General features: G+C 47.1%; 1 protein-coding gene across 4 annotated transcripts in view; it reads right to left on the reverse strand.

Moving 5' to 3' along the window:
• Positions 1-12,699, reverse strand: part of ETV6 (ETS variant transcription factor 6) — a 50,267-nt gene that overhangs the window by 17,872 nt on the left and 19,696 nt on the right. For all 4 annotated transcript variants that reach the window (XM_073650478.1, XM_073650479.1, XM_073650477.1 and 1 more), the window contains exons 3-7: positions 8,211-8,375; positions 7,810-7,944; positions 7,177-7,722; positions 3,317-3,459; positions 3,135-3,235 (exon numbers count right to left, since the gene is read on the reverse strand). In XM_073650478.1, the coding sequence (XP_073506579.1) occupies positions 3,135-3,235; positions 3,317-3,459; positions 7,177-7,722; positions 7,810-7,944; positions 8,211-8,375 (1,090 nt within the window). The remainder of the gene's footprint in view (positions 1-3,134; positions 3,236-3,316; positions 3,460-7,176; positions 7,723-7,809; positions 7,945-8,210; positions 8,376-12,699) is intronic.

Raw genomic sequence — 12,699 nt, forward strand, 5'->3', positions numbered from 1 at the left:
ATTATAGTAGTTATATTCTTGTACATAGGAGCAGTATTATAGTAGTTATATTCTTGTACATAGGAGCAGTATTATAGTAGTTATATTCTTGTACATAGGGGCAGTATTATAGTAGTTATATTCTTGTACATAGGGGCAGTATTATAGTAGTTATATTCTTGTACATAGGGGCAGTATTATAGTAGTTATATTCTTGTACATAGGAGCAGTATTATAGTAGTTATATTCTTGTACATAGGGGCAGTATTATAGTAGTTATATTTTTGTACATAGGAGCAGTATTATAGTAGTTATATTCTTGTACATAGGGGCAGTATTATAGTAGTTATATTCTTGTACATAGGGGCAGTATTATAGTAGTTATATTTTTGTACATAGGAGCAGTATTATAGTAGTTATATTCTTGTACATAGGGGCAGTATTATAGTAGTTATATTCTTGTACATAGGGGCAGAATTATAGTAGTTATATTCTTGCACATAGGGGGCAGTATTATAGTAGTTATATTCTTGTACATAAGAAACAGTATTATAGTAGTTATATTCATGTACATAGGGGGCAGTATTATAGTAGTTATATTCTTGTAGATAGGGGGCAGTATTATAATAGTTATATTCTTGTACATAGGGGCGGTATTATAGTAGTTATATTCTTGTACATAGAGGCAGTATTATAGTAGTTATATTCTTGTACATAGAAGCAGTATTATAGTAGTTATATTCTTGTACATAGGGGCAGTATTATAGTACTTATATTCTTGTACATAGGAGCAGTTTTATCGTAGTTATATTCTTGTACATAGGAGCAGTATTATAGTAGTTATATTCTTGTACATAGGGGCAGTATTATAGTAGTTATGCTCTTGTACATAGGGGTCAGTATTATATTAGTTATATTCTTGTACATAGGAGCAGTATTATCGTAGCTATATTCTTCTACATAGGAGCAGTATTATAGTAGTTATACTCTTGTTCATAGGAGCAGTATTATAGTAGTTATATTCTTGTACATAGGGGCAGTATTATAGTAGTTATATTCTTGTACATAGGGGCAGTATTATAGTAGTTATATTCTTGTACATAGGGGGCAGTATTATAGTAGTTAAATTCTTGTACATAGGGGCAGTATTATAGTAGTTATATTCTTGTACATAGGGGCAGAATTATAGTAGTTATATTCTTGCACATAGGGGGCAGTATTATAGTAGTTATATTCATGTACATAGGGGGCAGTATTATAGTAGTTATATTCTTGTACATAGGGGCAGAATTATAGTAGTTATATTCTTGCACATAGGGGGCAGTATTATAGTAGTTATATTCATGTACATAGGGGGCAGCATTATAGTAGTTATATTCTTGTACATAGGGGCAGTATTATAGTAGTTATATTCTTGTACATAGGGGGCAGTATTATAGTAGTTAAATTCTTGTACATAGGGGCAGTATTATAGTAGTTATATTCTTGTACATAGGAGCAGTATTATAGTAGTTATATTCTTGTACATAAGAGACAGTATTATAGTAGTTATATTCATGTACATAGGGGGCAGTATTATAGTAGTTATATTCTTGTAGATAGGGGGCAGTATTATAATAGTTATATTCTTGTACATAGGGGCGGTATTATAGTAGTTATATTCTTGTACATAGAGGCAGTATTATAGTAGTTATATTCTTGTACATAGAAGCAGTATTATAGTAGTTATATTCTTGTACATAGGGGCAGTATTATAGTAGTTATATTCTTGTACATAGGAGCAGTATTATAGTAGTTATATTCTTGTACATAGGAGCAGTATTATAGTAGCTATATTCTTCTACATAGGAGCAGTATTATAGAAGTTATATTCTTGTACATAGGGGGCAGTATTATAGTAGTTATATTCTTGTACATAGGGGGCAGTATTATAGTAGTTATATTCCTGTACATAGGGGGCAGTATTATAGTAGTTATATTCTTGTACATAGGGGCAGTATTATAGTAGTTATGCTCTTGTACATAGGGGTCAGTATTATATTAGTTATATTCTTGTACATAGGGAGCAGTATTATAGCAGTTATATTCTTGTACATAGGAGCAGTATTATAGTAGTTATATTCTTGTACATAGGAGCAGTATTATAGTAGTTATATTCTTGTACATAGGGGGCAGTATTATAGTAGTTATATTCTTGCACATAAGGGCAGTATTATAGTAGTTATATTCTTGTACATAGGGAGCAGTATTATAGTAGTTATATTCTTGTACATAGGGAGCAGTATTATAGTAGTTATATTCTTGTACATAGGGGGCAGTATTATAGCAGTTATATTCTTGTACATAGGAGCAGTATTATAGTAGTTATATTCTTGTACATAGGGAGCAGTATTATAGTAGTTATATTCTTGTACATAGGGGCAGTATTATAGTAGTTATATTCTTGCACATAAGGGCAGTATTATAGTAGTTATATTCTTGTACATAGGGAGCAGTATTATAGTAGTTATATTCTTGTACATAGGGGCAGTATTATAGTAGTTATATTCTTGTACATAGGGGCAGTATTATAGTAGTTATATTCTTGTACATAGGAGCAGTATTATAGAAGTTATATTCTTGTACATAGGGGGCAGTATTATAGTAGTTATATTCTTGTACATAGGGGGCAGTATTATAGTAGTTATATTCCTGTACATAGGGGGCAGTATTATAGTAGTTATATTCTTGTACATAGGGGCAGTATTATAGTAGTTATGCTCTTGTACATAGGGGTCAGTATTATATTAGTTATATTCTTGTACATAGGGAGCAGTATTATAGCAGTTATATTCTTGTACATAGGAGCAGTATTATAGTAGTTATATTCTTGTACATAGGAGCAGTATTATAGTAGTTATATTCTTGTACATAGGGGGCAGTATTATAGTAGTTATAGTCTTGTACATAGGAGCAGTATTATAGTAGTTATATTCTTGTACATAGGAGCAGTATTATAGTAGTTATATTCTTGTACATAGGGAGCAGTATTATAGTAGTTATATTCTTATATATGGGGGGGCATATCTTGTACTATAACAGCCGCCATATTTGTGGCTCGCTGGTTGCAGACTGTGTATTACCCTGGTCACTACAGCACGGCGGAGCACCGTTACCTGAAGAGTAGTCTTTGTCCGGGCTCCTTGCGGATGATGTTGAGCTTGTAGTAATGGCGGAGCGCTCGTGACATCTTCTCGTAGGTCATGTTCGTCCTGTTCTGTTTATTGAGGTGCGAGAAGAATTAGTGCGGGGGAGGGGGGATGTGAGAGGTCGGCAGGACGAGATATGAGGGACTCACTTTGTGGTTGCCCCAGAGTCGCGCCAAACCGTTGGGGTCCATGATTCGGAAGACCATCGACTCCTTATCTTCCCAGCGGATGAAGTTCTCGTATCTGGTGTCGGACAGGAGCTGATAGACGTAATCCCAGAGCAGCCGGCAGTCTGGAGGGCGAGAAATACAGAATCAGATGTGCCCCTTACAACTCTACGCTGCACCCATAGGCGGATTATAATGAGGGCAATCTGGGCTACCGCCCGGGGCCTCGGGCCTCCAGGGGGCCCGGGGTGTCTATGGCTAGATTGCCCTCATTATATGTGCGGCGCTGCGGCACATTCCGGCAGTCAAAGGCGGGGGGCCCCGGACCGCTCCCCTAGCAGCGGTGCACGGACGTTGCTTCTTCTCCAGCCGGGCCAGCACTGCAGCAGTTAACTTTCCTGTGCGCGGCCGTGTCTCCTAGCTGTGACGTCATGCAGTGCGCACCCGGCCTGCACTGCTGCACCGGAGAGGAGCAGGAGGACTGGAGCGGAGCAAGTGTGTATGTGTGATTGAGTGAGTGTGTATGTCACAGTGAGTGTGTGTGTCACAGTGAGTGTGTGTGCAGACAGATATCATTGTGTGATGTCTGTTTATATGTATTTTTGTGTTTCAAATGTGTTTATGCGTGTATGTACAGTACAGACCAAAAGTTTGGACACACCTTCTCATTTAAAGATTTTTCTGTATTTTCATGACTATGAAAATTGTACATTCACACTGAAGGCGTCAAAACTATGAATTACCACATGTGGAATTATAGACTTACCAAAAAAGTGTGAAACAACTGAAAATATGTCTTATATTCTAGGTTCTTCACAGTAGCCACCTTTTGCTTTGATGACTGCTTTGCACACTCTTGGCATTCTCTTGATGAGCTTCAAGAGGTAGTCACCGGAAATGGTCTTCCAACAATCTTGAAGGAGTTCCCAGAGATGCTTAGCACTTGTTGGCCCTTTTGCCTTCACTCTGCGGTCCAGCTCACCCCAAACCATCTCGATTGGGTTCAGGTCTGGTGACTGTGGAGGCCAGGTCATCTGGCGTAGCCCCCCATCACTCTCCTTCTTGGTCATATAGCCCTTACACAGCCTGGAGGTGTGTTTGGGGTCATTGTCCTGTTGAAAAATAAATGATGGTCCAACTAAACGCAAACCGGATGGAATAGCATGCCGCTGCAAGATGCTGTGGTAGCCATGCTGGTTCAGTATGCCTTCAATTTTGAATAAATCCCCACCAGTGTCACCAGCAAAGCCCCCCCACACCATCACACCTCCTCCTCCATGCTTCACGGCGGGAACCAGGCATGTAGAGTCCATCCGTTCACCTTTTCTGCGTCGCACAAAGACACGGTGGTTGGAACCAAAGATCTCAAATTTGGACTCATCAGACCAAAGCACAGATTTCCACTGGTCTAATGTCCATTCCTTGTGTTCTTTAGCCCAAACAAGTCTCTTCTGCTTGTTGCCTGTCCTTAGCAGTGGTTTCCTAGCAGCTATTTTACCATGAAGGCCTGCTGCACAAAGTCTCCTCTTAACAGTTGTTGTAGAGATGTGTCTGCTGCTAGAACTCTGTGTGGCATTGACCTGGTCTCTAATCTGAGCTGCTGTTAACCTGCGATTTCTGAGGCTGGTGACTCGGATAAACTTATCCTCAGAAGCAGAGGTGACTCTTGGTCTTCCTTTCCTGGGGCGGTCCTCATGTGAGCCAGTTTCTTTGTAGCGCTTGATGGTTTTTGCAACTGCACTTGGGGACACTTTCAAAGTTTGCCCAATTTTTCGCACTGACTGACCTTCATTTCTTAAAGTAATGATGGCCACTCGTTTTTCTTTATTTAGCGGATTTTTTCTTGCCATTATACAAATTCTAACAGTCTATTCAGTAGGACTATCAGCTGTGTATCCACCTGACTTCTGCACAACACAACTGATGGTCCCAACCCCATTTATAAGGCAAGAAATCCCACTTATTAAACCTGACAGGGCACACCTGTGAAGTGAAGACCATTTCCGGTGACTACCTCTTGAAGCTCAAGAGAATGCCAAGAGTGTGCAAAGCAGTCATCAAAGCAAAAGGTGGCTACTGTGAAGAACCTAGAATATAAGACATATTTTCAGTTGTTTCACATTTTTTTGTTAAGTATATAATTCCACATGTGGTAATTCATAGTTTTGATGCCTTCAGTGTGAATGTACAATTTTCAAAGTCATGAAAATACAGAAAAATCTTTAAATGAGAAGGTGTGTCCAAACTTTTGGTCTGTACTGTATATGTCTGTATATGTTTGTGTGTGCGTGACTGTGTGCGGCCTCCCGCTGTCTCTGGGGGGGGCGCCCTGCGGCCTCCCACTGTGTATAGATGGCTACGTGCGGCCTCCCGCTGTGTATAGGTGGCTACGTGCGGCCTCCCGCTGTGTATAGGTGGCTACGTGCGGCCTCCTCCCGCTGTGTATAGATGGCGCCGTGCGGCCTCCCGCTGTGTATAGATGGCTACGTGCGGCCTCCCGCTGTGTATAGATGGCGCCGTGCGGCCTCCCGCTGTGTATAGATGGCGCCGTGCGGCCTCCCGCTGTGTATAGATGGCGCCGTGCGGCCTCCCGCTGTGTATAGATGGCTACGTGCGGCCTCCCGCTGTGTATAGATGGCTACGTGCGGCCTCCCGCTGTGTATAGATGGCTACGTGCGGCCTCCCGCTGTGTATAGATGGCGCCGTGCGGCCTCCCGCTGTGTATAGATGGCTACGTGCGGCCTCCCGCTGTGTATAGATGGCACCGTGCAGCCTCCCGCTGTGTATAGATGGCTACGTTTGCTCAATATTGAGTCATACAATTAATGTCAGGCTATGTGCCAACGATGCAGAAATGCTCCAGATTTTTTTTGAGCGTTTCTGCATCTCCCTGGCAGAAAAAACGCATGCGGATTGTACATGCGGATTGTACGTGTGTGTTTCCTGCCAGGGACATGCGGGTGTCAAGCGATTTTAGCATCACTTGGAAAGTGCTTGACAACTAGGTCACACAATATAAATCCATGCAACCGGCAACCATCATGGATTTATATAGTGTGACTGTAAAAGAATGGTAAAAATTAAGAATAAATATATACTTACCTTCTGATGGCCTGCCGACGTCAGCGGTCGCGTGACCCATCACATGACTAAATGACATCATGGCAGGTCCTTTTCAGACCATGTTGAGCTGCCGGCAGCCAGGAGGCATCGGATAAAGACACCGGGGGCCATCAGAAGGTAAGTATAATGTATATTTTTTATTTTATTCTTTTTTTTACAGGTTCTATGGTACCCGGGTCCGGAGGAGAGTCTCCTGTCCTCCACACCCTGGTACCATCTGCACATTGAAACGCATGGATTCTGCATGTACAGATCCAGTGATGCGGATTCCATGCGTTCCAATGCAAGTCAATGGCGGTGAAAGCGCCGCGCTTCCGCAAAATAATTGGTAGTGCTGCGTTTTTTTCCGCAATGATAATCCGCAGCGGAAATTTCGGCAGCATGTGCACAGCACATGCGGATTATCATTAGGGAACACGGCAGATCTTCTACCAAGCGTTTTTAATGCGTTTCTGCGGCAGCATTGCCGCTGCGGAAATGCTTAAAAAACGCATCGTGGGCACACAGCCTAAAAAAAATTATTCTAATTAATATATTAATATTGTGCCAAATTAATTTCACGTGAACTATCACATGATCTATCACAGGGGATCATGTGACATGTCACGTGATACATCAGGTGTGTGTGTGGTGGGGGGGCCCGCGCCTTCTAAACTGCCCGGGGCCCTTGCTACTCTTAATCCACCCCTGGCTGCACCCCATTCTCTGTGCCATCTCACCCGCTATCCTGCCCATGGGTATGGTCTGCTCTTCGGGGGGCGAGATGGACACCATGACATGATTCATGTACGCCATCTCCTCGCGGTGAGACAAGTTCATGGGTTTGCTCTCGCGCTGCTGCCCGTCGTCCGCTCCCAGCCGCGGCTGCTTGAACTCCACAGGATGGCGCGTGTTGAGCAGCAGCGGGTGCATGATGGGGCTGGGCATGAGCTGGATGACCCGCGGGTTCTCCTGCCGCGGGCTGCTGGTTTTGGGGAGGGTATCGCTGGGACAGTGGTTGGCTTCGGCTGGCGACACAGACAGCGGGTAGGCGTCCTGATTGTGGTGGTTGCTTTCACTTTGCAGTCGGTGGAGGCGATCGGCAGGGGACGGGCGGCGGAGGTTGCTGTCGAGCGGTGAGCGCAGCGGGCGAGGCTCAGGATCCGGAGAGGGGTGATGGTTGGAGGTGAGGGGTGAGAGCGATCGATGGCGCAGCTCTATTGTGGGGGTATTCTGCGAGTGGATATCAGAGGGCGTTCTGGGGGGAGCTCGGTGATGAATTTGATCTGAAAAAGAAAAGAGACAAAAATCAAATCAAAAATGCTTATCCTGAGCCTCCTGGTTCATGAGCAGAAAGCTAGAACAGCACTTACCGTCATGGTGGTTCTGGGGGAGAATGATGTCGGGGTGACTGTGGATAGAGTTTCCAGTGTGAAACGCAGACGGGGGCAGCGGCCGGGGTTTCCTCTGCCGCAGGAGGTGCTGCAGAATCTCGTACAAGACGTCACCTGCGGCACAAAAACACGTTATTGACCACCTTAGAGCAGTTCTACCCGACACCTCTGGAGGGCGCCACTGCCAAAAAGGAAATCTACGGTAAATACAAGGAGCTGCATCGTCCTCCGCTACCGGGAAAGCTGGGTGACCGCCAATACGGTCATCATTACAGCTTTCCTGGTTTCCGGAGTCCAAGAAAGCTGAGTGAGGTCGACCGCGGCAGCCGTGTTGGTTGTGTTACCCCCCTTTTTACCCTTTAGGGTAAACGTCCAATCACCTGAGTGGGGGCAGCGGTAGCGGAAATCCTCCTTGGTGAGAAGCAGGAGGGCTTTGCCGTTCATCTCGAATGTATTACTCTCTATGGGATGCAGAGAGAATTCGCCTTCAGCCCAGCGCAACCACTGAGACACGTCCTCCCGGGACCAATAAGACGGCGGGAGACCTGGAGAAGAGAGCGGTGTTATCACGGGGTCCCAAATACTCCACGTTGGTTCATCATAGTCACATGACCACTAGACAGTGGCGACGGGACACATGACCACTAGAAAGCAGCGAGGGGACACATGACCACTAGAGGACACCCAGGGAAACACATGACCACCAGAGGGCAACACATGACCACCAGAGGGCAACGAGGGGAACACATGACCACCAGAGGGCAACGAGGGGAACACATGACCACCAGAGGGCAACGAGGGGAACACATGACCACTAGAGGGCACCAAGGGGAACACATGACCACCAGAGGGCACCAAGGGGAACACAAGACCACTAGAGGGCATCGAGGGGAACACATGACCACCAGAGGGCACCAAGGGGAATACAAGACCACTAGAGGGCATCGAGGGGAACACATGACCACTAGGGGGCATCGAGGGGAACACATGACCACTAGAGGGCACCGAAGGGGACACATGACCACTAGAGGGCACCGAAGGGGACACATGACCACTAGAGGGAATCGAGGGGAACACATGACCACTAGAGGGCACTGAGGGGAACACATGACCACTAGAGGGCATCGAGAGGAACACATGACCAGACAACCACTAGAGGACACTGAAGGGGACACATGACCACTAGAGGGCACCGAGGAGAACACATGACCACTAGACGGCACCGAAGGGGAACACATGACCACTAGAGGGCATCGAGGGGAACACATGACCAGACAACCACTAGAGGACACTGAAGGGGACACATGACCACTAGAGGGCACCGAGGAGAACACATGACCACTAGACGGCACCGAAGGGGAACACATGACCACTAGAGGGCATCGAGGGGAACACATGACCACTAGAGGGCACCAAGGGGAACACAAGACCACTAGAGGGCATCGAGGGGAACACAAGACCACTAGAGGGCATCGAGGGGAACACATGACCACTAGGGGGCATCGAGGGGAACACATGACCACTAGAGGACACCGAAGGGGACATATGACCACTAGAGGGCACCGAAGGGGACATATGACCACTAGAGGGCACCGAAGGGGACACATGACCACTAGAGGGAATCGAGGGGAACACATGACCACTAGAGGGCACTGAGGGGAACACATGACCACTAGAGGGCATCGAGAGGAACACATGACCAGACAACCACTAGAGGACACTGAAGGGGACACATGACCACTAGAGGGCACCGAGGAGAACACATGACCACTAGACAGCACCGAAGGGGAACACATGACCACTAGAGGGCATCGAGGGGAACACATGACCACTAGAGGACACCGAGGGGAACACATGAACACTAGAGGGCACCGAGGGGAACACATGAACACTAGAGGGCACCGAGGGGAACACATGAACACTAGAGGGCACCGAGGGGAACACATGAACACTAGAGGGCACCGAGGGGAACACATGAACACTAGAGGGCACCGAGGGGAACACATGAACACTAGAGGGCACCGAGGGGAACACATGAACACTAGAGGGCACCGAGGGGAACACATGAACACTAGAGGGCACCGAGGGGAACACATGAACACTAGAGGGCACCGAGGGGAACACATGAACACTAGAGGGCACCGAGGGGAACACATGAACACTAGAGGGCACCGAGGGGAACACATGAACACTAGAGGGCACCGAGGGGAACACATGAACACTAGAGGGCACCGAGGGGAACACATGAACACTAGAGGGCACCGAGGGGAACACATGACCACTAGAGAGCACCGAGAGGACACATGACCACTAGAGAGCACCGAGAGGACATAAAATAAAGTAAAAATTTGGGAAAAAAAATCTGTATTTTTAAATACAACTGGTGCAGTTAAATATTTTAACACCTCTCCCCCATCATCCCACCCAAATGTTCGCCCTCTCATTTCTCCAGGAAGCTCTTGTCTTTGGGAAGGAAATTTCCTGCGGTCAAAACAGACGAAGCCCGAGGGTCGTTATCAGACCCAGCGCAGAACGGGAGCCCCGAGTGAAAAATATTAATGCAAAAATGAGAATTATGAAGACTGGCTCTTCACACTGGTATTAATCTAAAGCCGCAGAGTCGGGTCTCTGTGCACCAGAAATCTAAAGTCTAATACGTTGCAATAAGCCCTAAAACTTTCGCTAAGTTCTGCTCACTTTTAATGAAGCAGATGACAACTTTTGCAACTTTTTTTTTCCTGCAGTAAATCAGGCTCATGGTCCTTAGTTCCAGCTAAAGACTTAGACTTTATTTCAATTAGAAAAAGTTCTGCAAATTTCTAATTATCGTAGGAGACTGAACGCCGGCCCTTTACAATAAAATGGGGGAAAAAAACAAAACACAACTGTGACTCAACTGATAAGCAGCCAAAATAAAACGGGTGCTGGCCTGAGAATCCCAGAAACACTGGAAAAGAAAGAGGGGGAACAGTGGTGCTCGGGCCGCGTCCACCATCATGCAGGATCCCCTCCTCTCCTTACAACAGTCCGTTAACCTTGAGGAAGCGAGGAGACAATCGCTGGAGTTCTGGGAGAGGAACGTTGTCTCCATCTTGTTGGACGTCAGATTCTCGCTGCTCCACAGTTAAGAATCTTTGCCGGATAAGTAAATTCATAATGAACCAAATGTTTATTACTGCAGGCAGCTGCTTTATCCCCGGACTCTTCTTCTGCGGAGTTGTGCTGCTGTGATGGATGCAGTACGTGGTTTACCATTGCTGAATTATACAGGGTCTTACCTGAGAGACGTTGTCTGGATGGAGCAAATGTTGTTCTATCACCACTGCTGCCCCTGCCATAGGCACTAATGTCCCCCTACATTAGTGGTTCAGGCACTGTGTGCTGATAACGAGCCGGCTGGTCCCTCTGCTCCACAACGAGCCGGCTGGTCCCGCTGCTCCACAACGAGCCGGATGGTCCCTCTGCTCCACAACGAGCCGGATGGTCCCTCTGCTCCACAACGAGCCGGCTGGTCCCGCTGCTCCACAACGAGCCGGATGGTCCCTCTGCTCCACAACGAGCCGGATGGTCCCTCTGCTCCACAACGAGCCGGCTGGTCCCGCTGCTCCACAACGAGCCGGCTGGTCCCTCTGCTCCACAACGAGCCGGCTGGTCCCTCTGCTCCACAACGAGCCGGCTGGTCCCTCTGCTCCACAACGAGCCGGCTGGTCCCTCTGCTCCACAACGAGCCGGCTGGTCCCTCTGCTCCACAACGAGCCGGATGGTCCCTCTGCTCCACAACGAGCCGGATGGTCCCTCTGCTCCACAACGAGCCGGATGGTCCCTCTGCTCCACAACGAGCCGGATGGTCCCTCTGCTCCACAACGAGCCGGATGGTCCCTCTGCTCCACAACGAGCCGGATGGTCCCTCTGCTCCACAACGAGCCGGATGGTCCCTCTGCTCCACAACGAGCCGGATGGTCCCTCTGCTCCACAACGAGCCGGATGGTCCCTCTGCTCCACAACGAGCCGGATGGTCCCTCTGCTCCACAACGAGCCGGATGGTCCCTTTCCTCTACAACAAGCTGGATGGTCCCTCAATAAACTGGATGGTCCCTCTGCTCCAGAATGAGCCGGCTGGTCCCTTTCCTCCAGAACAAGCTGGATGGTCCCTCTCCTCCAGAACAAGCTGGATGGTCCCTCTCCTCCAGAACAAGCTGGATGGTCCCTCTCCTCCAGAACAAGCTGGATGGTCCCTCTCCTCCAGAACAAGCTGGATGGTCCGTCGCTAACAAACTGGATGGTCCGTCGCTAACAAACTGGATGGTCCGTCGCTAACAAACTGGATGGTCCGTCGATAACAAACTGGATGGTCCCTTTCCATAAAAAGCAGGATGATCCCTCTCCTCCAGAACAAGCTGGATGGTCCCTCGATAACAAACTGGATGGTCCCTTTCTATAAAATGCAGGATGATCCCTCTCCTCCATAACAAGCTGAATGGTCCCTCACCTCCCGAGTCCACAGGACATGGTGTCCGGGGTTTCCATAAAGAAATTCACATTCTGATTCATCCGACCACCGAACAGTTTTCCACTTTGCTTCCATCCATTATAAATTAGCTTTGGCCCAGAGAAGATGGCGGCATTTCTGAATTGTGTTGATACAGGACTTTTTTAGCTTTCACTTGCATTTGTATATGTACGGAGACTGATCACAGACCATGATTTCTGGATTATTCTTCACCCCATGCAGTGGATTCATGCCTGTATTTAGTGCAGTGACTTCTGCGGGCCTGGAAATCACAAGCATCCCATATTGGCCACTGGCCTTGTTCCTTATGTACATGGATTTATCCAGAATCTCTGATGATATTATGTACTATATCTGGT

Source organism: Phyllobates terribilis, unplaced genomic scaffold, assembly GCF_046119375.1.
Source record: "Phyllobates terribilis strain yellow unplaced genomic scaffold, ASM4611937v1 Scaffold_10__3_contigs__length_209671492, whole genome shotgun sequence".
Lineage (NCBI taxonomy): Eukaryota > Metazoa > Chordata > Amphibia > Anura > Dendrobatidae > Phyllobates > Phyllobates terribilis.